This window comes from Microcebus murinus, unplaced genomic scaffold (assembly GCF_040939455.1).
Source record: "Microcebus murinus isolate Inina unplaced genomic scaffold, M.murinus_Inina_mat1.0 scaf003_hap2_Mmur4.0, whole genome shotgun sequence".
NCBI lineage: Eukaryota > Metazoa > Chordata > Mammalia > Primates > Cheirogaleidae > Microcebus > Microcebus murinus.
In genome coordinates, this window is record NW_027438949.1 from 743,644 (window position 1) to 768,936 (window position 25,293).

The following is a 25,293-nucleotide window of genomic DNA, read 5'->3' on the forward strand; positions in this document are numbered from 1 at the left end:
TCAGTAAGGGCTGTACCTGTGAGAAGCCACTGAGGCTCAGGACATAGTTGGCTGTCCCTTTGGGAGTGGCCACAGTGGCTGCAGCTTCAGGGAACAGGCTCCAACAGGGGCCGGCTGTGTGCCTTGGGCAGACCTCATTTCTAGAAACAGCCCTAAGTAAGTCTCTGGGAGAACAGACTGGGGCTGAGAAGCCCCTTTGCCTTCAGGATCAAGAGGGCAAGGGGGACTGTTGGGGGAGGAGATCCAGCTGGAGAAACAAAACAGTCCCCATTGCTGCTTGGGGGTCTTCCCTGTCCAGTGGGGGAGTCAGACAAGTACAGAGGCTCAGGGCTTCAGCTCAAGAAGGATGTGCATGAGAAGAAGGGTTCAGGGGCTGCAGCAGCTACCTGTGGGGCTTAGGATACCTTCACCACAGCTGCTTGAGCTCAGCCTTGTCAAACAAGAGCCAGGGGAGCAACACGTGCAAACTCATGGCTGTGGGGGACAGCATTCTTGGCACATTTGAGAATACCTTGGGAAGTTCTAAATGGCTTAAGGCTACTGATTTGTGCAGAGGGTGGGCTAGACATGAGGTGGGCAGGCAGGGGGTGCATTGTAACACCCCTGTAGGCAACACCAAAGGGCTGGGACTGCATAGGAGGATCTGGGGAACCTTGGGAAGGGCTTAGGAAAGTGTGATGATTTGAATTGTTCCTGAGGAAGACCATCTGGACAGAGACAACCAAGGACCCCTGTCAGAAAGGCAGCACGTTCATCAAGGTAAGATGCAGTGGTGAGGGCCGTGGGCCTGCAGGGAAGGGGTGGACTGTAAAGATGTTCCGTGAGAGCAAGATAGTGGCTACTGAGATGTGGGACAGAGGAGTGGCCAGGGAACCCATAGAAATCCAACGGCGGAGAATGCTGAGGGAACAGGCAAGAGATTGATGTGGCCACGGGTCAAACAGGCTGGGAGGAGGGTGGGAGAAGCTGCTGGACTCTGGCATCCTCACAGGGCCAGAAGTGTGACACAAAAGGGAGGAGGGGCAGCAGGAGCTGAAAATCGTGCATGCAGGGTGGCGCAAAGACCTGTTAAGAGATCTAGCACACGTTTATGTGCTAGTGGGAAGGAGCCAGCAAAGAAGGAAAAAAGCAAAGAGCTGACAACTGCTGATGTAGGTTGCTGAAGGAGTGGAAAAGATAGGATGGAGGACACAGGAGGCAGCCTGGTCCTCCTGGAAGCTCGCTCTGCCCGCCCTGCTGGGGTGAAGCGTCGGGGTCCCGGCCTCCCGCTGACTCGTCTCATCTGGGACGCGTTGCGGCGACTGGGGTCCCTTCCCCCGGCGCGGCGAGGGGTGCAGGGCGCCCCCGTGTGGCGGAGGGGCGCGCCGGCCGCTGCGCGCGATATGGCTGCGGGCCCGGGCGCCGCCTCTTCCGCCCGGCCGGGCGTCGCACGAGGCTGGCTCGAAGGGGAAGTGAGTCAGTGTCCTCAGACCCGGCTGGCCCAGGCCCGCGCCCGCCGCGGCCTCCAGAGGCCCTGAGAAGCCCCGGCCCGGCGGCGGCGGCCATGGCCGGGGGGCCGGGCCCTGGAGAGCCCGCGGCCCCCGGCGCTCAGCACTTCTTGTATGAAGTGCCGCCCTGGGTCATGTGCCGCTTCTACAAAGTGATGGACGCCCTGGAGCCCGCCGACTGGTGCCAGTTCGGTGGGTGGCAGGGGGGTCGGATGGGTGGCGGGGGGCGAGCGGGTGGGGGCGGCGGGCTCTGGGCGCCGAGCCCTGACGCTCCCCTTCCCGTAGCGGCCCTGATCGTGCGCGACCAGACTGAGCTGCGGCTGTGCGAGCGCTCTGGGCAGCGCACGGCCAGCGTTCTGTGGCCCTGGATCAACCGCAATGCCCGTGTGGCCGACCTCCTGCACATCCTCACGCATCTGCAGCTGCTCCGCGCGCGGGACATCATCACAGCCTGTGAGCGTGCGCGTCCCTGGGGCCCCAGGGCTGGCGGCCCAGTGGGACCCCCTAGGGCTCCTCCACACCCGCAACCCAGACCTGGGCCTCAACCTTCCTTTCCTTCCCTTGGCACCCAGGGCATCCTCCCGCCCCCCTTTCGCCCCCAAGCACCACTGCCCTGAGGCCTAGCAGCATCTCTGCACCCCCTCAGGCCGAGGCCTGGAGCCCTGAGAAGTTGCAGTCTTCAGCCTCCACCCTCCTTTCCTCTGGTAAGAGGGCCCTGGTGTTGGGCTTGACAGACCTGAGAAAAGGGACCTCCTTGACCATGGCCAGGACTGTAGATCCGCTGTTGGTCTCTGTCTGCCTCTCACTGGTGTCTCTGTGAAGTTTTTCCAGGCCCCAGGACCCATTCACAGCCTGAGCTCAGCCTGGTCCCAAGCCCTGCTTCTCTCCAGCCACCACCACCACCACCGTCTCCAGCCTCTTCTGCTGCTGAGGTAGGTGCTCCCTACCCCCCAAGGAATGTCTGAGACAAGGAGGGAGAAACTCAGCCTTCAGTGCACCTCAGAGCCCCAGTTAGCCAAGCCGGGTCAGCTGGGAGGCAGCTGGGGTGGGGGAGCTTGTAGCCCTAGACAGAGTGGGGAAGACCAGGCTGTCACCTGATCCAGGGTCTCTTCCCCACAGCCAAAGCTGGAGAGCCCAGTGCCCCTCCTAAAGGGGGCCCACCCCTCTCCATTCTGCTGGCCCCTGTGTGAGATTTCGCAGGGCACCCACAACTTCTCAGAGGAGCTCAAGATTGGGGAGGGCGGCTTTGGGTGCGTGTACCGGGCAGTGATGAGGAACACTGTGTATGCGGTGAAGAGGCTGAAGGAGGTGGGTGCTGCGTCCTGGCCATGGCCCCACAAGGCCATCAGAGAGCCCTCACTCCCCTCTCCAGTCCTTCCCCCTGGTGTCCCCCACGACTCCTTCAGGCCTCTGATTCCAGTGCAATGTCCCTGGCACCCTAGTTGTTCTGGAAGTGGCTGACAAGCCTTGGCCACAAGAGCCTGACACTGCCCATTTTCCCTGCCTCTCCCCTGCCACACCTGGTGGCTGCAGGAGGCTGACCTAGAGTGGGCTGCAGTGAGACAGAGCTTCCTGACCGAGGTGGAACAGCTGTCCAGGTGAGCCTTGGGTTCCTCTGAGCTGGGAACAGAAGGAAGGCTGGACCAGGGCCCTGTCAGGCTCCAGGACACACACCACAGGACCTGGCTCCGTTGGGTGCCTGAAGCCTGCCAGGCCCAGCCTCGCTGAGGGACCAGCAGGGACTGCCCACCACTGGCCAAATGGAAAGAGCCTGGGGGGCCAGAGTGCTCAGGCCCCACTTTTTCAAACAGGTTTCGTCACCCAAACATCGTGGACTTTGCTGGCTACTGTGCCCAGAGTGGCTTCTACTGCCTTGTATATGGTTTCCTGCCCAATGGCTCTCTGGAAGACCGTCTCCACTTCCAGGTAGGCTCACCTGGCCTGGCACACTTGCCCGGACCCACAGCGCTCTTGGCACCTGGGCAGGGTTGGGCGTGGGGCTTGGGTCTTCCAGCCTTCATGTTTGGGTTCTGCCAGCTGGTAGGCCTCAGCTTCCGGTTCCCTCCCAGCACCTGGCTCAGGGTTTCACCTGAGGTGTGTCACTGTTTTCTACAGAACTCTTCTCTTGGTCTCTCCTCTAAAAGGGGGATTATTGACTCAAGCTTCTCCTTTTTGTAATCAGAGTAGCTGAAAGGTCTGGTCGGTGTAGCCCTTGAGGCAGAGGGGCCAGTGGTCAGCAGGTTGTACTCTCTGAGACTTGGCCCCATCTGAGTGAGGTACCTGTGAAACACAGGGACTAAGCACACACAGGGTGAGGGATTCCTTGTCTTTTCACTTAAGCTGTGTTGGGGGAGGGAAGGGAGAATGCCTTCGACAACTGCTGACCACCCAGGGACGAAGGAGTGGACTCTTGAGAACTGAAGCCCATCAGATTCTGTCATGAATCCCAAAAACATGTTCCCCAGCCATTTTCCTGGCCTTTACAAAGCAGCAGGACAGCTTAGTGTCCACCTGCTTGTGAAGGAGGTCATAGAGACTTTGCTCCTTGTCTTCCAGAAGGGGAAACTGAGGCCCAGAGAGTGAAGTGGCTTGTTCCAGGCCACGCAGTGACAGGTAGAGGGAGGGTTGGTGGTCAAAGAATGGTTACCACCAGCACCTCTGTGCCCGTTTGCTCCCTTTGCCACCCCACACCCAGGCCTGCCCCCCTCTCTCCTGGCCTCAGCGACTAGACATCCTTCTGGGCACAGCTCGGGCAGTTCAGTTTTTGCATCAGGACAGCCCCAGCCTCATCCATGGAGACATCAAGAGGTGAGAAGGGGCCCATGAGAGCTGTAGGGACAGAGCCCAAGTGTCCCCATGAGAACTGGCTGCCCTGTCCCACTGATGTGAGGGACAGGCACAGCATAAGATCTCAAAGTTTAGGGTTCTTGGGGCATTGAGCACCCCGGCATGGCACAGGCATGGAAACAGAGGCGAAAGATGGGCCCACTGATGAACAGAGTGTGGGGGCCGGGAGCTGCTGGCCCCAGCAGCTGGGACACCCACGACAGCACCAGCGGCCATCTGTGGGCAAGGCGCCAGGTCGGCAGCCTCGAGTCCACTTTCATCCGGGCCAGGCAGGTGTTGGGGACAGAGCAAGCTGGAGCCAGGGCTGGGCTGACTCCACTCTCTTCCCTTCTTAAGTTCCAACGTACTTCTGGATGAGAGACTGATACCCAAACTGGGAGACTTTGGTCTGGCCCGGTTCAGCCGCTTTGCAGGGGCCAACCCTAGCCAGAGCAGCACCGTGGCCTGGACGCAGACCGTGCGAGGCACCCTGGCATACCTGCCCGAGGAGTACATCAAGACAGGGAGACTGGCTGTGGACACTGATACCTTCAGCTTTGGGGTGGTGAGCTGCTGGCCCCTCCACTGGCATAGGGGAGGAAAAACCACAAGTAGGCAGAGGCAGGAGGGTCTGGAGAATCTTCTATGGGGGCCAGAGGCCAACCTGGGGTGAAGCTAACAAAGCTTCAGTTCCAGGGCCCCTCCCACCCTTGTATGGTTCTCATCCTCACCCTGCAACTCATGTTGTATTTGTGATTTTGCAACCTTTTTCTTCAAGTGGGCCCTCCAAGATGCCTAAGCTTTGGTCCTATAACACTTGGCTCCGTCGCTGGAGGGAGCCGGTCCTCATCTGCTTATCTCAGGGCCACACCCCTGTCAGCCCCAATCCATGTCCACCCCAGAGGCCTCTGCGCTGCATGTAGTCTCTCCTTGTCAAGGCTTGGGGCAATATCGACCTGGAAGCCACTGCTACGCTGTCCATCCTGCCTTCTCTCCAGGTGGTGCTGGAGACACTGGCTGGGCAGAGGGCTGTGAAGATGTATGGTGCCAGGACCAAGTATCTGGTGAGCCTCCTGAGGCGGGGCGACCAGCAGGTGCAGCCCCAGAGGGTAGAATGATCCCGCACGCACAGAAGCCTCTGCTGCTGCTGACTCACCTTTGGAAGTGGGCAGGGCCCCAAACAGCTTCCTTTACCTTGCCCAGGAGAAACCTGTATTTCTTCTGTAGGTGCCATGGGCCTTGCACAGACCCCCCACCCCCGCCCGGGCTGGGAGTAGGAAAGGGGGACAGTCCCGGTAAGATGGGAGCAGAAGACAGGGGCCTGGGAGAGGTGACAGTGGAGAGTTGGGCCCCATTGGGCAAACTGGGCAACTGCTGGGTTTGGATGCCCCGTGTCCTTACACCTTCGCTCCCATCTGCCTCGTCATGGACTGAGATGGGCAAGAGATGGGAGACCCAGGGTGGTGGGCCCCTGCTTAACCGTGGCCTTGGAGCAAATTCCTGCTCTTGTCTGGGCCTCAGCTTTCCCATATATAACACGGGGGTTTTTTTGTTTGTTTTTTTGAGACAGTGTCTCACTCTGTTGCCCAGGCTAGAGTGCCATGGCATCAGCCTAGCTCACAGCAACTTCAGACTCCTGGCCTCAAGCAATCCTCCTGCCTCAGCCTCCTGGGTAGCTGGGACTACAGGCATGCGCCACCATGCCTGGCTAACTTTTTCTATGTATTTTTAGTTGGCCAATTAATTTCTTTCTATTTTTAGTAGAGACTCGCTCTTGCTCAGGCTGGTCTCGAACTCCTGAGCTCAAACAATCCGCCCACCTCGGCCTCCCAGAGTTCTAGGATTGTAGGTGTGAGCCACGGCACCCGGCCTATAACACAGATTTAATACACATGCAGGGCCAGGCGTGGTGGCTCATGCCTGTAGTCTTAGCATTCTGGGAGGCCAAGGTGGGCGGATGCTTGAGGTCAGGAGTTCGAAACCAGCCTGAGCGAGACCCCGTCTCTACCAAAAATAGAAAGAAATTAATTGACCATATAAAAAAATTAGCCGGGCATGGTGGCACATGCTTGTAGTCCCAGCTACACGGGAGGCTGAGGCAGCAGGATCGCTTGAGCCCAGGAGATTGAGGTTGCTGTGAGCTAGGCTGATGCCACAGCATTCACTCTAGCCTGGGCAACAATGTGAGACTCTGTCTCAGAAAAAAAATAAATAAATAAATAAAAATTATATATATATATGCAGCACTCACAGAATTTCTAGAACAGACTTAGCCAGCATTTGTTCTTCACTCTGTGCTGCTCCTGCTTGTGGCTCTTTTGTGTGTTACGGGGTTAGGGCTGCGTTGCAGTGGGGACTCGGCCCCTCCTTCCTTACCTTCTGTGCTTGTCAGTGCGTCCTGCTGGCCCTAGAGGCTGCTCTCTACTGTCCCCGTTGCCGTCCTGGAGAAGCATACCATACTTCTCAGAGGTCTTTTTCTGGACCCTTCTCCATTGGCGCTCCATCCTGCAGCCAAAGTGACCTCTCAGAAAGCCCTGTTGCCTTTTCTCTGCACTTAGGGTGAATGCCAAGTCTTTTGATGTGGCCTGACCCCACAACTCCCCAAGTCCCCTGTGCTTGGGGAGCGCCCTGCTGCCTGCCCTAGGACCTTTTCATGTGTATGTCCCATTTCCTCTGCCCGAAGAGCCACCACCCACCCAGGTGGTTTCTCCTGGTCTGTCCCATCTCAAAATTCAAGATGGCTTCTTGTTCCATTTCTACTCCCAGGGTTTCTTTGTAGGGTGTTCCCCTTCTTGGCTCTGCCCTTTCTGGTAGTTCATGCCTTCAGATCCCAGCTAAAGTGCTACTTGCTCAGGTCCCAGTTGAATGTCCCATGGGCCTCTCCAACAAGTTGATAGGTTTATATTTGGCATCTCTTTCCCCCACCCAGAAGTCAGTTCTGTGAAGCCGGAGCCCAGGCTGTCCTATGTGTCGTGGGGCAGCACTGGGCACGCGGGGGTTGTTTAATAACTCCATAGAAAGAAGACCACAGTGACAAGGGCCTGGAGAATACAGCTGAAGGTGTGGCCAGCCAGTGGCCATGCTCACAGTATCTGTCCCACAGAAAGACCTGATTGAAGAGGAGGCTGAGGAAGTCGGGGTAACCCTGAAAAGCACCCAGACTGCACAGCAGGCGGGTCTGGCAGCGGATGCTTGGGCCGCTCCAGTCGCTACCCGGATCTACAAGAAGCACCTGGACCCCAGGCCAGGACCGTGCCCACTTGAGCTGGGCCTGGGGCTGGGGCGGCTGGCCTGCTGCTGCCTGCACCGCCGGGCCAAGAGGAGGCCCCCCATGACCCAGGTAGCCCTGGGACACAGGGAGCAATTGAGAAGCCAGCTGCCATGGGGACCAGGTGGCCAGCTGGAAAGCCCACATTCCTGGCCCTGCTCTGCAGTGTGCAAAACACGGCTCCTGCCAGGTCTCTTTCCAGAGACGAGTTTCCAGACATCCCTTGCTTACCTTTTGGTTTTGCTCAGGGTAGTGCCCCACTGAACTGAGGGGCCCGGGGCAGTCAACTTTGCTGGGCTCACCCCTGACTGTACCTCATAAAGTCAGGAGGAAAGAGCTTCTACTGCGCCTTCTACTGGGTGCACTGCACCACTGCACCTGCCTTTTTCTGTCCCGCCTGGTTCCCCACCTCTGGTGACTGTTGAGAATGGAAAAGCCCCATTTGAAGGCAGCAGGGCCCCATTTGAAGGCAGCAGGAAAAGCCCTCTTTCTCTAGAGGAGAAAGAGAAGCCATTCTTAGTCTTTGGCTTTGGTAGCTGTGATTCACAGCACTCCTTGTGACAAGGACAAAGAGGCAAGGAACAGAGCTTTCTCAGCTGCGGGTTATACCTGCTTAGTGGTTCCTGCAGCCCCCAGAGCAGCTGTGCAGGGCCAGGTACAGCAGCCTGAACCCTGGGGCTTGTCACTGACCACCTGGCACAGCCCTGTGGTTTGACTACAGAATGCCAGGCCATTGCTGCCATCTTCTTGAGCCCAAGCCCAAGCCTGGCCTGGCACGTCCAGGAGCACTGGCTCTGTTCTCCCTGAGAGCCTCTTTCTCTCTCTGCAGGTGTATGAGAGGCTGGAGAAGCTGCAGGCAGCAGCAGCAGGGCTGCCTGGACAGCCGGAGGCCACGAGCTGCAAACCCCCTTCCCCACAGGAGAACTCCTACGTGTCCACCACTGGAAGTGTCCAGAGTGGGGGTGCACCTTGGCAGCCCCTGGCAGTGTCACCAGGAGCCCCAGCCCAGGCTGCAATGCTGCTCCAGAAAGGCCCCAACCAGCCTGTGGAGAGCGATGAAAGTGTATATGGCCTCTCTGCTGCCCTGCACTCCTGGCACTTGACCCCGAGCTGCCCTCCAGGCCCAGCACTCCTCGGGGAGGCTGGCTGTACTCAGGGGGACACTGCTGGAGAGTCGAGCTGGGGGAGTGGCGCAGAGCTCCGGCCCACAGCCATGGAAGGTAGCTGCAGGGACAGGTGCCCAGAAGAGAGACCAGGGGCCTCCTTAGGCAACAGTCCCCATGCTCCCAACCCTGGCCTTCTGGGGAACGAGAACTGAGGCCAGATGTTCAGCTCTCTCTGTCCTTAGAAAGCTTGGGGCCACAGGAAGGAGCATACAGAATGGCCTGTTGCTATCTTGTTTCCCTCCCCAGGTCATGCCCCTCCCACCAGTGGATTAGAGGCCAGGAGCTCACCTCCCAGCCCCTTTCCCCATCCCACTCCTGGTATCGAGGAACAAGGAAGGTTCTGTCTGGGGTAGCCTGAGAGCTGGGTCCATGGCACAGCCCCCTCTGGGTCCTGCCCTCAGGGTTCACCAAGACATTCTGTCCTGACGTCAGAGAGGCAGGTGCTAGGCTAGGTTCTGGAAAGATTTGTGATGTTGGAAGTGTCACTGAGGTGTTCCCAGAGACAGCTAAGAGGGTGCTATCTCCACCCCAGGATCGCCCCTGGGCAGCTCCATGTCATCATCAGAGCCACCACAGATTGTCATCAATCCAGCCCGACAGAAGATGGTGCAGAAGCTGGCCCTGTATGAGGATGGAGTCCTGGACAGCCTGCAGCTGCTGTCATCGAGCTCCCTCTCAGGTACCTAGGGACTGCTCCAACTCTGCCTTCTAGGGGCCACCCACACACTTGCAGCCTGATGGCCAGCCTCTGGGTGTTCAGGCACACTTCCTCATGCCAACCCCCAACAGCAGAGCATTTGTTCTGTCTGCACAGATGAGCAAGGCCTTATTCATTAAGGGTGTAGAACAGCCAGGCAGGCCACTCCCTCTTAACGGTATGTGGAAGCCCAGCCTTCCCCCTACGCCTCTCTTAGGAGCTGTCCTAAGCTCCTTCACCCCCTGACAACAGTGCCTTCCCTTAGCCTGAGTGTGCCACCCCCAGCCCATGCTTCTGGAAAATCTTCCAGAAGAATTTTCCATTCCAGGTACTATTTGAAGAGCCACTGCTTAGAACTAGAAACCTTCAATTCCTGAGAATACCCCAGGAGCTGAGGGCTTCTGGCAGAGGGAACCTCCTCCTATTTGCTAAGTGGCATTTCCTCCTCTTCTGTAGGCTTGGGCCTGGGACAGGAAAACAGGCAGGGGCCCGAAGAGAGTGATGAATTTCAGAGCTGATTTGTTCACCTGGGCAGATCCCCCAAACCCGGAAGTCAAAGTTCTCATGGTCAGAAGTTCTCATGGTTCTCAAACCCTCAGCAGCCCACAGGCAATGGGGGCGGGGCCCCATCAGGGGACAGAAAGTGGTGGCCCTCGTTGGCCTAGGGGTGTAGGCACAGGCAGGGCCCAGGGCCAGCCAGGCAGGTTTGGTAGAAGCCTTTAATAAGGGCAAGACATCTCAAAGACCTGGGACCAGTTCAGCCTTCCTGTTCCGGGGGAAAGGAAAGCTGATACTATCTAAGTGGTGGGTGGGGTAGTGCATGTCAAAGGCTGCTGTGGTGTGGGATGCAGCAGGGAACCAGCTCCTCTGAGAGCTAGACAGGGTGTCTGCAGCCCAGGCCTGCAGCAGCAGCTCTTAGCCCATCTCTTTGAACTTTTCTGAAGTCCTGAAGAGAAAGTGGCCACTCTGCACAATAGTAGATGAGGCCCAGGGCCCTCCCACCCACTTATAATTTGGAAAAGTAAAAGTATGGCTGTCCTGTGTGGCTCAGTCCACTAGCAAGAAGTAAGAATTTTGAGATCCCCTAGAGAGTCTAGCAGGACGCCCCCTCAGGCCAGTGTTTGCAGGCTTTACTAGAGACCTGTGAGCTAGCCTAGTGTGACAACCTGCTAGCCAGGCCACCCCTGGGCACTATAGGTGGGCCCTATGCCAGGTCAGGCTGCAGAGGCCACATGCTTAGCCTCGAGCCCTGATTGTGGTGGAAGGGCCACTACCCAAGGTCCAGCTAGGCAGCTAGGCCCAAGCCATGTGTTACCTAGACAGCAAGAAGCCCCAGGAAGGCAAGAAGTTGGGAACAAGGCAGGGAAGGGAAACATTTTCAGGGGAAAAAAAATGTAACTCACATTTTTAGAAGCAAGTCGGGTTTTATGTAACTGAGTGTCCTCTCTAGTGTCTTTGGAAGTAGCCTGGCAGTAGCCCAGGCTTATGGTGATTTTGTGTTCACAACCATGAGTCACACTACATGCCCTCATGAAGCTAGGCATTGGTGAAGTCCAAGTTCTCCTTGAGTAATAAAGACTTGTTTTGATCTCTGGCTGTACTTGTGGAAGTTCGTTGCACTGAAAGCCTTGAGCTTTCCCCGTGCTTTGTATCTCAGGGTTCTTGAGTATTTACCTGAAACTCCAGACCATCACCACTACCACTACCCTGCTCTTGTTTCCACTCCCAGTTAGCCACACACAGACTGGTGGCAGATCTATAGTACTGCTGCCCAGTACTTTCATGTATCATTAAGTTTTTCCTGACATAGTTCTTGGTTTTTGATTCTATTGTAAATGGTATCATTAGTTTTCTTATGGATCATTGATAGTGTATAGAAATACAGTTGAGTTTTGTGTATGGACCTTGTGTTCTGTGACCTTGTTTTGTTTTTTTGTTTTTTGAGACAGAGTCTCACTGTGTTGCTGGGGCTAGAGTGCCATGGCGTTAGCCTAGCTTACAGCAACCACAAACTCCTAGGCTCAAGCAATCCTCCTGCCTCAGCCTCCCAAGTAGCTGGGACTACAGGCATGTGCCACCATGCCCGGCTAATTTTTTCTGTATATTTTTAGTTGTCCAGCTAATTTCCTTCTATTTTTAGTAGAGACAGGGTCTCACTCTTGCTCAGGCTGGTCTCGAACTCCTAACCTCGAGTGTGATCCTCCCGCCTTGGCCTCCCAGAATGCTAGGATTACAGGCATGAGCCTGCCCTGGCTCCTTGTTTAAATTCACTTACTAGTTCTAGTAAAATAGAACTTTGGTATTTATTTTATCAAAATAAATACCTTGGGATAGTTTATGTACACAATCATTTCATCTGCAAATAAAGGCAGTTTTATTTCTGCCTTTCCAATATGTATGCTTTTTAGTTCTTTTTCTTGCCTTATTGCACTGGCTAGGTCTCTAGTCAATTGTTGAATAGAAGTGGTGAAAGTGGATATCCTTACCTTGTTTTCACTCTTAGGTGGAAAGTGTTGTCTTTCACCATTAAGTGTGATATTAGCTGTAAGATTGTCATAGATAAATTTTGTCAGGTTATCTTAGTTTTCTGAGAATTTTTATTATATTAATACATAGTTGTTGAGTTTGTGGGCTGTTACTGAATTTTTTCAAATGTTTTTTCTGCATCTACTGAAATGATCATATAATTTTTCTCTTTTATTCTGTTAATGTGGTGATCCACATTCATTTTCAAATGTTTAACCAATCTCAGATTCCTTAGATAAAGACAGTACTTGGTCATGATATGTTACTCTTTTATATACTGCTGAATTCCATTTGCTAATATTGCTTGAATTTTTATATCCATATTCCTGAGGGATATTGGCCTGCAATTTTCTGGTAATATCTTCATCTGGTTTTGGTATTAGGGCCTCAAAATCAGTTGAAAAATGTTCTTCCCTCCTCCTATATCCTTTTTTTTTTTTTTTCTATAGTAGAGACGCGGTCTCGCTCTTGCTCAGGCTGGTTTCAAACTCCTGACCTCGAGCAATCCGCCCGCCTCGGCCTCCCAGAGTGCTAGGATTACAGGCGTGAGCCACCGTGCCCAGCCTCCTCTTATATTCTTAAAGGGCTTATATATGCCTGGTGTTATTTATTTGATAGATTCACAAGTGAAGCCATCTGTACCTGCAGTTTTCTTTGTAGGAAGGCTTTTGATTACAAACTCAGTTCCTTTAATTAGGTGTTGGGCCATCATATCTTCTGTTTCTTGTGTCAATTTTGATACTTTGTGTATTTGTGTCTTTTAAGGAAGTTGTCCATTTCATTTAAGTTGGCATAAAGTTGATAATACCCCCTGATCATTCATTTAATGTCTGTAGGATCCACAGTGACACCTTTTTTAGTCCTGATGTTGGTAATTTGTGTCTTTCCTTTCTTTCTTGATCAGCCTAGCTAAAGGCTTATCAATTTTATTGATAATTTCAAAGAACTAATTTTTGGTTTTATTGATTTTTCTCTTATTTACTTTTCATTTTGTTGGTTTACCACTGTTTATTGTTCCTTTTGCTTATTTTGGATTTAATTTGCTTGTCTTTTTCCAGCTTCCTAAGGTGTAACCTTAAATCATTGATTTTAAACCTTTTTTTCTTTTCTTAGACAAGCACTTAAAACTATAAATTTCCCTTTAAGCACAGCTTTAGGTACATTTTATATATTTGGATATATTATATTTTTGTTATTCAATTCATAATGTTTTCTAATTTCTCTTGTGATTTCTTCTTTAATCAATAACTTAGAAGCGTGTTGTTTAATTTACAGATGTTTGAGGATTTTTCAGTTTATCTTTTTTTTTTTTTTTTTTTTTGAGACAGAGTCTCGCTTTATTGCCCAGGCTAGAGTGAGTGCCGTGGCATCAGCCTAGCTCACAGCAACCTCAATCTCCTGGGCTCAAGCAATCCTACTGCCTCAGCCTCCCGAGTAGCTGGGACTACGGGCATGCGCCACCACGCCCGGCTGATTTTTTTTCTATATAGATTAGTTGGCCAATTAATTTCTTTCTATTTTATAGTAGAGACAGGGTCTCGCTCTTTCTCAGGCTGGTTTCGAACTCCTGACCTTGAGCAATCCACCTGCCTCCCAGGAGCTTATGTTTTTGCTATGTGTTTCTAATTTAATTTCATTATGGCAGAGAATCTACTCTGTATGATTTCATTTATTTTATATTTGAGACTTATTTTGTGGCCTAGTGTATGGTTTAGCTTGGTGAACATTCCAAGTGTGTTTGAAAAGAGTGTATATTATTAAGTAGTTGAGTAGGGTCTTCTAAAAATGTTAAGTCAAGGTGGTTGGTAGTGTTGTACAAGTCCTCAATATCCTTGCTGATTTCTGTCTACTAGTTCTGTCTGGTGGACAAAGAGAAGAGTACTGTAGTCTCCAACTGCATGTGTGGATTTGCCTTTCTCCTTTCAGTTCTATTAGAGTTTGCTATGCGTATTTTGAAGCTCTCTTATTGAGTGCATACACATTTGTGGTTGTTATATGTTCTTGATAAATTGACTTTTTTATTATTATGAAATTCCCCTCTTTAATAATGTTCCTTCTTTTGAAGTCTGCTTTGTCTGGTATGAGTATAGCCACCCCAGCTTTCTTAACTTATTTTTTTTATAATATCACTTTTCCATTCTTTTCTTTTAATCTATCTGTATCTTTATACTTAAAGTCCATTTATTGTAGACAGCATATGGTTCAGTCTTACTTTTTTAACCAGTCTGACAATCTCTGCCTTTTAATTGGTTGTTTAATCTATTTACATTTAATGGTTGGGCTTAAGTCTGCCATCTTGTTTGTTTTTTTTCTATTTGTCCCACTTATTCTTTTTTTTTTTTTTTTTGAGACAGAGTCTCACTCTGTTGCCCGGGCTAGAGTGCCGTGGCATCAGCCTAGCTCACAGCAACCTCAAACTCCTAGGCTCAAGCGTTCCTCCTGCCTCAGCCTCCCAAGTAGCTGGGACTACAGGCATGTACCACCATGCCTGGCTAATTTTTTCTATATATATTTTTTAGCTGTCCAATTAACTTCTTTCTATTTTTGGTAGAGATAGGGTCTCACTCTTGCTCAGGCTGGTCTCGAACTCCTGAGCTCAAACGATCCACCCGCCTTGGCCTCCCAGAGTGCTAGAATTACAGGCATGAGCCACCAGGCCTGGCCTTATTCTTTATTCTTTTTCCTCTGTTCCTGAATTCTTTTGGATTAATCAAGTATTTCTGATATTCTATTTTTTATCTGTTGTTGGCTTATTAGCTCTAATAACTCAGTGAGACTGTTGGTTCTTCTCAGGAGCCCCCTTCCTGCACCATGGTCTGGAAAGTGCCTCTAGGCAGAAACCCAGGGTGCTTGTACGAGTCACAACATTTATCTTCTGATCACAGTCCTGCACTACCTGGTGTCCAATATCTGAAAATAATTGTTTCAAATGTTTTGCCTAGTTTTTTAGTTGTTTACAACTGGTATTAGTTATCCCATTATGGCCAGAATTGTGAGTTCCTCCTGTTTTCTGAGGACTTCTTCACTCCTAAGGTCACCCCATCTTTCTCCTGCATGATTAATTTCTTCCTCGTTTCTGGATCTACTTTTACCAAACATGTCCATTCTTGAATAAGAAAAAGAAAACTCCTTTGACCCAACACCCTCCTCCAACCACAACCACAATTCTCTGTTCCTCTTTATAGCCAAACTTCTCAAAATAATTGTCTATTTTCTCACTTCTTCCCATTCCCTGTTCAACCCCTTCTACTCTGGCTCCTACTTCTACCACTCCACCAAATTAACATTTGTCCAGGACACCAGTGATCTTCATGTTGCCAAATCCAGTTGGTCCTATTTCTGACTTCATCCTACTGGGCCTCTCAGCAACATTTGACATTAGTACCCACCCCCCTTCTGACTGCTCTCTCAGACCTCTGTGACATGAAACTTTCCTGGTCTTTCTCTGTATGCTTTGGTGGCTCTCTCCTCTACTCACCCTCAAGGTACGAGTCCCTCAAGGCACACCCCTCAGCCCTCTTTACTACCTACACTCGTTGTTATGGTGATCTCCCTCATTCTCATATTGATAACTCCCAGATGACACCTCCATATTGATAATTCCCAGATGACATCTCCAAAGATGATCTGTCCTCTGACCTTTTGGCCCACGTTAACAACCGCCTACTGGACACATCTTCTTTGATGTCTCCCAGGCACTATAAACCTAAATGGCAAAACAGACTTTGGATTGCCCTTTGCCTCAAGCTTCCCATCTTCATATGTGACACTACCCTACCATCCACCCAGCTGCCCAAGCCAGACCCTTGGAAGGTAGGGAAGGTAGAATTTTTCAAAAGACTTTGTTAGGGAGGTATAACTTTTTTCTTTTTTGTCTGTTGCCTGGGCTAGAGTGCAGTGGCATCATCATAGCTCACTGCAACCTCAAACTCCTGGGCTCAAGTGATCCTCCTGCCTCAGCCTCCCAAAGTGCTGGGACTACAGGCATGCACCACCATGCCCAGGTAATTTTTATATTTTTTGTAGAGGCGGGGGTCTCAATATGTTGTCCAGTCTGGTCTCAAACTTCTGGCCTCAAGCGATCTAGGGGAGTATAACTTAACGGTAGAGAAGTACACACAAACTACATGTACAGCTCAATGACTTCCTTTTTTTTTTGAGACAGAGTCTCACTCTGTTGCCCGGGCTAGAGTGCCATGGTGTCAGCCTAGCTCACAGCAACCTCAAACTCCCTCCTGCCTCAGGCTCCCAGGTAGCTGGGACTACAGGCATGCGCCACCATGCCCGGCTAATTTTTTCTATTTTTAGTTGTTTGGCTAATTTCTTTCTATTTATAGTAGAGATGGGGTCTCACTCTTGCTCAGGCTGGTCTCAAACTCCTGAGCTCAAGCAATCTTCCCGCCTCAGCCTCCCAGAGTTTTAGGATTACAGGCGTGAGCCACTGTGCCTGGCCTAAAGGGAACATCTTGAGTAAGAGCATGGTGGAGGCTCAGTCATCTTTGATCGCCTGGCCTCAGAATCAGGTGGCATCACTTCTGCTGCACACCGTATTCATCAGAAGCAAGTCACCCAGCCTGTACTCAAGGAGAAAGGTATTTCAGTCCACCTTTATTGATGGGAGGAATACCAAAGAATTGGCAGACACAACTAAAACCACCCAAAGGGCACTCTGTCACTTTGGAAAGGTTTCTCACATGAGATAACCACTATCCTGGCTTCAAACACATAGATTAGTTTTGCATGTTCTTGAATTACATGTAAATGGGATCATGTAGCATGGACTCTCGTGTTTGCCTCCTTTCACTTTGCATACTGTTTTGAGATGCAGCCGTGATGTGGCAGGTAGCAATAGTTCGTTTTTAATTCCCAGGTAGTATTTCATTGTATGAAATTTATCACATTTTATCCATTCTACTCTTGATGGACATTTGGGTTCTTTTCACTTTGGGGCAAATGTAAATAAAACTGCTATGAACATTTTTGTATATGTCTTGGTGTAAGTATGCACTCATTTCTCTTGGGTGTTATATTGGTTTGGAACATTTGAGTGGGGAGATCCAGTGGGAGCTGGAAGAGCTGCAGGTGGCCCCACACCAGCGTTCACAGGACAAAAATGCCTACTACTTCCTTTCACCTTATAAATCCCAGGCAACGGCTCCTGTGGCCAACCTTAACCCAGCACCACACAGAGAAGGGAATTCTGTGAAATACAAAAGTAGTACAGGCATATATCCCTGGGAGTAGAATTGCCAGGTCATAAGAAATGTATCATCAGCTGTAATACATCCTGCCAGTTGTTTCCAGAGCAGCTATACCTATTACATGTCCCTAGCAGTAAATGGTGTGTGGGATAAACTAATGGGTGTGGGATAAACTGGATGTCCATGTGAGGAAAAAGGACATCTTGATGTCTACCTACCCCTAGACACAAAAATCTATTTGAGATGTATGTAGCATGAACCTAAATATGAAAGCTAAACCAATGAAGTATCTAGAAGTCGAAGGGGAATATCATCATGACGTTGGGATAAGCAGAAATCTCTTAAACAGAGCATAGACAGCAGCAACCACAACAGTTTGAGAGTTCCAGTTGCTCCACATCCTCACCAACACTTGATATTGTCAGTGTGTTTTATTTTTCGTCATTTTAATAGATGCAGAAGGGTATCATTGTGGGTTTAATTTTCATTTCCCTAATGACTAATGATATTGAGCACCAGTTCATTTACTTACTGGCCTTTCTGTGAAAGGCATGTTCAAATCTTTTGCTCATTGTTTAACTAGGTTGTCTTTTCCTTATTAATATGTAGTATCTGGGCTGGGTATGGTGGCTCACGCCTGGAATCCTAGCACTCTGGGAGGCTGAGGTGGGAGGATCACTTGAGGTCAGGAGTTTAAGACCAGTCTGAGCAAGAGTGACACCCTGTGTCTACTAAACATAGAAAGAAATTAGCCGGGCAACTAAAAATAGAAAAAACTATCCAGGCCTGGTGGCACGTGCCTGTAGTCCCAGCTACTCGGGAGGCTGAGGCAGGAGGATTTTTTGAGCCCAGGAGTTTGAGGTTACTGTGAGCTAGGCTGACGCCATGGCACTCACTCTAGCCTGGGCAACAGAGAGAGACTCTGTTTAAAAAAAAAAAAAATGTAGTATTTGTTCGCATTTTCACTCAGTGATGACTTCTGAAGAACAGTTGTTAACTTTAGTGCAGTCCATTTATCATTCTTTTCTGTTGTGCTTGCTGCTGTCTGTGTTCTGTTTAAGAGATTTCTGCTGATGGCCGGGCGCAGTGGCTCACGCCTGTAATCCTAGCACTTTGGGAGGCCGAGGTGGGCGGATTGCTCAAGGTCAGGAGTTCGAAACCAGCCTGAGCGAGACCCCGTCTCTACCAAAAATAGAAAGAAATTAATTGACCAACTAAAAATATATATAGAAAAAAATGAACCGGGCATGGTGGCGCATGCCTGTAGTCCCAGCTACTTGGGAGGCTGAGGCAGGAGGATCGCTTGAGCCCAGGAGATTGAGGTTGCTGTGAGCGAGGCTGATGCCATGGCACTCACTCTAGCCTGGGCAACAAAGTGAGACTCTGTCTCCAAAAAAAAAAAAAAAAAAAAAGAGAGATTTCTGCTTATCCCAGACATAGGATGAATATCTTCCTATCATCCTACATCATGAAGATATTCCCCTTCGACCTCTAGATATTTCATTGGTTTAGCTTTCATATTTAGGTCTGTGCTACATACATCTCAAATGGATTTTTGTGTCTAGGGGTAGGTAGACATCAAGATGTCCTTTTTACCCACCTGGACATCCAGTTTATCCCACACCTGTTATGAAAACACTGTCCCCACTGAATTGAATTGAGCCCTCTGGCAGACAGCTGGCAGCTGTATTTGCACAGGCAAACTTCTGGCCCCTCAGTTCTGTCCTGTTAGTCTATGTGTCTGTCCCTGCACCAACACCGCACTAGCTTAATTCCTGTAGCTTTGTAGTCAATCTTGATCTCTGTGGTGAGCCCTTCAATTTGTTCTTCAAGTTTGTCTTAGTTATTCTAGGGCCTTTGCATTTCCATATAAATCATAGAGCAGTTGGACCCCTCATGCACTGCTGGTGGGAATGTAAAATGGTGCAGCAGACACTTTGGAAAACGGTGTCTTAAAATGTTAAACACACACTGAGAATTCACTCCTCAGTATTACTCAATACCTAGGAGTGGAATTACAGTATAGATTCATACATCTGCACAGAGACTTGTACTCGCATGTTCATAGCAGCTTTATTAACAATAGCCAGGCAGCGGAAACAGCCTAGATGACTGCCAGGTGAGTGAATAAACAAACGGAATATTCATACAGTGGATACTGTCAATACTGGGCAACAAAGACGGACGAACTGCTGAGCTCAGAATAACTATGCTGAGTGAAAGAAGCCACACGTACTGTGTGTCTCCATTGCTACAATCTCTAGGGACAGAAAGCTGCTCAGTGGGTACCTGGGACTGGAGGCAGGGATGACAGAGGCACAAGGAAAGTTTTGGGGGTGAAGGATGCCATTCTCTTGATTGTGGTGATGGTTTGGCAGATAGGACTTTCAAACTGTCCACTTCAAATATGTCAGTTGATTTTATGTCAATTATATCTCAATAAAGCTATTTTCTTTTAAAAATACAGTTTCTCTTTTTTTTTTTTTTTTTTTTTTGAGACAAGAGTCTCACTCCCTTGCCCAGGCTAGAGTGCTGTGGCGTCAGCCTAGCTCACAGCAACCTCAATCTCCTGGGCTCAAGCAATCCTTCTGCCTCAGCCTCCTGAGTAGCTGGGATTACAAGCATGCACCACCATGCCCAGCTAATTTTTTCTATATATTTTTAGTTGGCCAATTAATTTCTTTCTATTTTTTTAGCAGAGACAGGGTCTCACTCTTGCTCAGGCTGGTTTTTTTTTTACTTTTAGAACTTTATTTTTCAAAATTATATTGAAAGTAAATGATGAAAAATCATATTCAACTGAAGGAAGAGTAAAAATCTTTGTTTCAAGTGTGGTCTGAGTCACTCACAGAGATTAGATACATGCATTCCATACTGGTTCCTCTATAGATCTGAGGTAGCACAGGTCAGCAGGCCAACATAACAGTTCACAAGGCACCATTGGTTTTGTGTGATGTAATGCTACCATCTAAGATCTAGAAATACAGAAAAAAATCAAATATGGCATGTAGATTTTTCTTTAATTTCCTTGAATTTATATTGGATTGACACTGATATTATTTAATACATTTACTATGCTTTGTGTTTGGGTCTTTTCTGAAATAGACTGTAAGATTTCATCAGCATCCCAAATGCAAATTGTTCCTTCAGGTAACCCCCTACACTCAATCGATCACAACTTAAGGCTTTGGTTAGAACAGATTCATGTCTTTTTCCTGTGGCAGATATTTTCAAATAGATTCTTCCCCATGTCTTTGTAATCTTTTTAGGTATCAGTAAAGATCCTGATACCTTCTTAGTGTTCCCTAAAATCCTTCCATACTTTAATCACATGACTTAAGAAAAAATATATATATATACATATTTATCATAAAACCAGAGAAGCCAAAACTTAATTGAAACATTCCAGGATAATGGTGACAGCCCAAGCAATCCTAATGCCTCAGCCTCCCTAAGTGCTAGGATGACAGGTGTGAGCCACCACACCTGGTCCAGAACATTTTTGGAGTACATCTGCTCTTACCTTAGCTCATTAATGGAAAAAAAGCACAGTGCCTTACACATAGTATTTAGGGTAAGTGTTCGATGGTTTAAATTTATATTTTATTTTTTCATACTACTCAAAACTGCAAATAGGATATAATCTCACAACTACATTATTAAAGTGAGTTTTAAAAATACTTAATGTGTGATTGAAAAGTTTTCTAAAATTTATCATTGCTTCATAATTGTAATTACTTTTGTCCAATTTCAAATACTACCTAAAAGTGAGGCTCTACCTTCTTTAGAGCCTCACTCAAGAAAACAAAAATCACTTGATAGTTACTCTGAGAAGAGTATCTTCCTGTGCAATGATTTTGTTGCTGTATTTTGGAATTTAAAATATTCCTCAGTTATAGATACCATGCTATATATTTCAAATCTGATTTGCCCGAAAAGGCAAAGAAAATAAGTCATCAATTTTTAGCTTTGTCAAGGCTTAGATTATTAAAGATTTTACAAAAAGTAAAAAATGAAAACTTTTTTCTAACATAAGTTCATTTTTGCTTTTCAGGCTATTTCTTCACATTTATCAACCTCCTTCCTCATGAATGGAAGGCCTTTAAACTTTTTCATAAGCCTGTGCCTTCTATAATCAACTTTGAGTTAGCTTTTAAAAAGGCAACCCCGTTCCTCTATGTTCTTCACAGGCAGTACCAGGTGTGAAATACGGCTCCAGAGCCCACTCAGTTTGTCTGAATCCATGTGGTTGAAGGAGCTGGGAGAGTCCGAGTTGGTAAACTTGGCCCAGAGTAAATCCCTCACTTTTTCTTCAGTTTCCCTTGGGCCTACACTTGCTTCTAATGTTTCCTCTTCTAATAGAACGGTTAGGACCAGAGCCACATCTTTACAGGCGGCATTCTCATGATCACGATACTTGTAGAAGATCAAGGTGGAGCCTGCAGGAAGGGACTCAAAGTTGTGTACCACGGCAGCCTTCTGGCCATTCTCAAATCCATAGCTCAGTTCCATATCACCCAACAGCTTGACTGTGTCACTGTCCTGCAAGGTTCTTCCAGCCCCATCAATTTGAATGGCAGAGACTTTCTGGGAACAGGTATAGGCATCTGCAACGTGGTGGCTCAGGCACTTCAGAGTCTCTTTCCCTTCCCCAGCTGCTGTAAATATGATCGTGGCTGGCTCAGTAGGGTTTGAAGCATTGAGGTGCTTCTGGAGAAACTTACATCCTCTCTGCCAAAGGAATGAACTCTGACCTGGAAATTTATCCTTCAACTGACTAAACTGAGCCAAGAAGGCCTCCAAAGCTGGATTTGGGGGTACTTGCTGGGCTGGAAATGAATAGTAGCTATTAACAGAATTTAGCACAAAAGCCACAACCAGGAAGCCAAGAAAGATGGGGCCATAGCTCCAAAAAGCCTTTTTACTAATCTTTATTATGGCTTCTTGTGCATTCTCTTTGTTCTCTTCCAATTTTTGTGTTTCTTGTTGACGATTTTCAGCCTCTGGAGGCAGTCGCCTCCTCAGTGTATCCTGGCTCTCTAGACCCACCCTGGAATGACCAGAACTTTGGGCCTCCTGGATTATTGCAGCAGATGGCTCCTGAGAAGCTCCAGTTCTGTCACTCACTTCCTCAGGGAGGGCTGCAGAGCTGCTCTCTAAGTGTGCATCTGCTCTTCCTTCCTTATCACTTGCAGAATGGTCAGGATCTGGATCCAAGGGTTCTTCACCCAGATTTTCTGAAGGGACATGATGCCCTTGTTCTCCATCCTGAAAACTCTGGTTGTTCTCATGTTCTGTTTTATCCTTTGGATAGTCCCCAAAATTTGTTTCATCTGGACTTTCTTTTTTTTTTTTTTTTTTTTTTTTTTTTTTGAGACAGGGTCTCACTTTGTTGCCCAGGCTAGAGTGAGTGCTGTGGCGTCAGCCTAGCTCACAGCAACCTGGCTCAAGCAGTCCTACTCCCTCAGCTTCCCGAGTAACTGGGACTACAGGCATGCGCCACCATGCCCGGCTAATTTTTTTTTCTATATATATTAGTTGGCCAATTAATTTCTTTCTATTTTTAGTAGAGACGGGGTCTCGCTCTTGCTCAGGCTGGTTTCGAACTCCTGACCTTGAGCAATCCGCCCGCCTCAGCCTCCCAGAGTGCTAGGATTACAGGCGTGAGCCACCACGCCCGGCCTCATCTGGACTTTCTGATTCATCAACTGTATCTGCACTTTCTGGATATATTGTCTCTATCTCTTGGTGCTCTTTGTTAAGACCAGAGGCAGGGTGTGGAGTCTGAGCTTCTTCAATGATACTTGCTGTGATTGTGGTCTCCTGTGCCTGAGAATTTATTGATGGATCATTTTCCAAATACTTTTGAGAATTCTCTTGAGGCTCCCGAAGTCCACTGTCGGTCATGTTTGTGTTCTATCTCTTCAGAGTTTGGGGTAGTTTTTTAGTGTCTGATTTTCCTTGTGAAGATGTCTTGTTTTCTTCTTGTCCCAAGTCCCAACAGACTCATGCTTCCAGGAAACAAGGCATACATACAGTTAATTACTTGGAGAGGGTTAAATTTGGCTTGCACCTCTGTGCAATTCTTCAAGATTTCGTTGTCTATTTTTCACTCAATTGCAACTCAGTCTCTGAACTCAGGGACCAATCCAGTCTATAATGTTATCAGTCACTTATAATGTTATTAGTCACTTACTAGCAGCCCAGATATCAGAATAGCTCCTTCAAATCCCAGCTTCTCAGGAAGAGATAGGCCCTAGGCTCAATTAGTTATTTTTTTGTTGTTGTTATCAGCTGGTGGTGATACAGCTGGTGGTGGTCACACAGAGGCACTTAGCTTACTCTGCTTTCTTGATAAGATTATTATGTCTGCTTGGTGAAACAGAGGAGCTCACAGGTCCAGAGGCTCTTTTGTTGGTGTTGGCACTCTTGCCGTTGTAATACATGTACCCAAGTCTTAAGGCCTTGGCACTTTACAGTGATGTAGGGGGGTCAGGAAAACCTGGCAGAGTTCTCTTGAGTGTAGATCCAGTGAAGTCTGTCTTGGGAGGACCTTAATGAGGACCCAGTCACAGAGGAGGAGCTGATGTTGAGTTGGCTGGAGATCTCAGAATGCATCACATACAGCAGCCTCGGCTACAAACGTCTCTGGTTACGACCAGGAGAGGGTTGCGGGACTCTCCTTCCTCTGAAGGTAGGCATAGATAGGTCTCAGCTGCAAGACTGGGAACGTGTGCTGCTGGTGTGCACCTCGGTGGAGCTCTTGCCCGCCTGGGTGTTGAGTCCTCCTCGGGTCCCCGCCGGACATGCGCCTCATGCAGGTCCACGCAGACCTGCAGGCGGGCAGGGGCGCCGAGTGGCCGAGTAGAAAAGATAGTCGTGCCAAGCCACCCGGACGGAGCCGGAGAGCTTGGCCCAACCTTGTGCATCAGTTTAGAGGAGTCAGGGTTGCCTCTTTCCGCAGGCTGTCACGAGAGGACAGCCAGTTACTCCAGGTTCAGTTTCATTTCGGATCCCTCTGCCTTGCGGATGTTTCTTTCTATGGAAGCCACTTCCATTTCCTCTAAAGCTTACAGGTCAGAGTCATGGTTCTAATCTAACCTTCCAGTCTTTTCCTCAGGCTGGTTTTGAACTCCTGATCTTGAGCAATCCTCCCACCTCGGCCTCCCAGAGTGCTAGGATTACAGGCGTGAGCCACCCGCGCCTGGCCTAAAAAAAATAGTTTCTCTTTGAAGCAGCATATTGTATCATTTTGTTTTGTTTTCCCCTGCAATCCAACCTGGCAATCTTTGTGCATTTACCCATTTATGTTTAAATGTATTTGCCAATGTGGTTGTGTGGTTTTTTATTGTGATAAAATATGCATAACATAATATTCATCATGTTAACCACTTACAGGTGTACAACTCAGTGGCATGACATACATTCACAACGTTGTGCAACCATCCACAATATCTATACCCCAGAACCTTTTTATCATCCCCAAGAGAAACCCTGCACCCCTTAAACAATAATTCCCAGCTGGGTGCTATGGCTCATGCTTGTACTCTCAGCACTTTGGGAGGCCGAGGCAGGAGGATCCCTTAGGCCAGGAGTTTGAGACCAGCCTGGGCAACATAGTGAGACCCTATCTCTACAAAAATAATTAGCCAGGCGTGGTGGCGCTCACCTACAGTCCCAGCTGCTCAGGAGGCTGAGCAGGAAGATCACTTGAGCCCAGGAGTTCAAGGCTACCTTGAGCTGCTGTGATTGCACCACTGCACTCCAGCTTGGACAACAGAGTGAGAACCTGCTCTAAAACACAACAGCAACAACTCCTCATCTCCCCACACACATCTGTACTTTGTTCCTTTCCCCCGCTTTTTTTTCTTCTGCCTTGTGTGTGTGTGTGTGTTGCTTTTTATAATTGGTACAGCACTTACCCGAAGGAGTGAGTCTGTGGCCCTAACTTCCCCCAGCCCATGCTTGTGCAGGGTCCTGGACAGCAGCACAGCTGCATCTTTGCCCCCCTGCCTTTGGCACTCTTGTTTTCAGATAATTTAAACCACAAAAGACATTACTGGTATTGTTCTAAACAGTCCATTTCTACTTATATTTACCCACATATGTATGATTTCTAGTG

At 48.9% G+C, this 25,293-nt stretch overlaps 2 protein-coding genes and 1 pseudogene across 7 annotated transcripts in view; 2 read left to right on the top strand and 1 right to left on the bottom strand.

The window, feature by feature from the left end:
* The window catches only part of RENBP (renin binding protein), a 147,047-nt gene that overhangs the window by 52,762 nt on the left and 68,992 nt on the right, over positions 1-25,293 (top strand). The gene's annotated exons all lie outside the window — the stretch shown is intronic.
* Positions 1,449-11,038, top strand: IRAK1 (interleukin 1 receptor associated kinase 1). 6 transcript variants are annotated; one of them, XM_012757275.2, is made up of 14 exons: positions 1,449-1,679; positions 1,773-1,940; positions 2,060-2,191; positions 2,310-2,419; positions 2,607-2,795; positions 3,021-3,085; positions 3,299-3,413; positions 4,183-4,295; positions 4,671-4,878; positions 5,312-5,377; positions 7,417-7,653; positions 8,411-8,801; positions 9,280-9,426; positions 9,901-11,038. In XM_012757275.2, the coding sequence occupies exons 1-14, from the start codon at positions 1,544-1,546 to the stop codon at positions 9,960-9,962; spliced, it is 2,139 nt and encodes a 712-aa protein (XP_012612729.1). In that variant the 5' UTR covers positions 1,449-1,543; the 3' UTR covers positions 9,963-11,038. The 6 variants fall into 6 exon arrangements, with proteins under 6 accessions (XP_012612729.1, XP_012612728.1, XP_012612731.1 ...); XM_012757281.2 differs by having other exon boundaries at positions 1,540-1,679; positions 2,134-2,191; XM_012757274.2 differs by having other exon boundaries at positions 1,449-1,940.
* On the bottom strand, positions 21,318-23,617 carry LOC105867337 (torsin-1A-interacting protein 2 pseudogene; annotated as a pseudogene).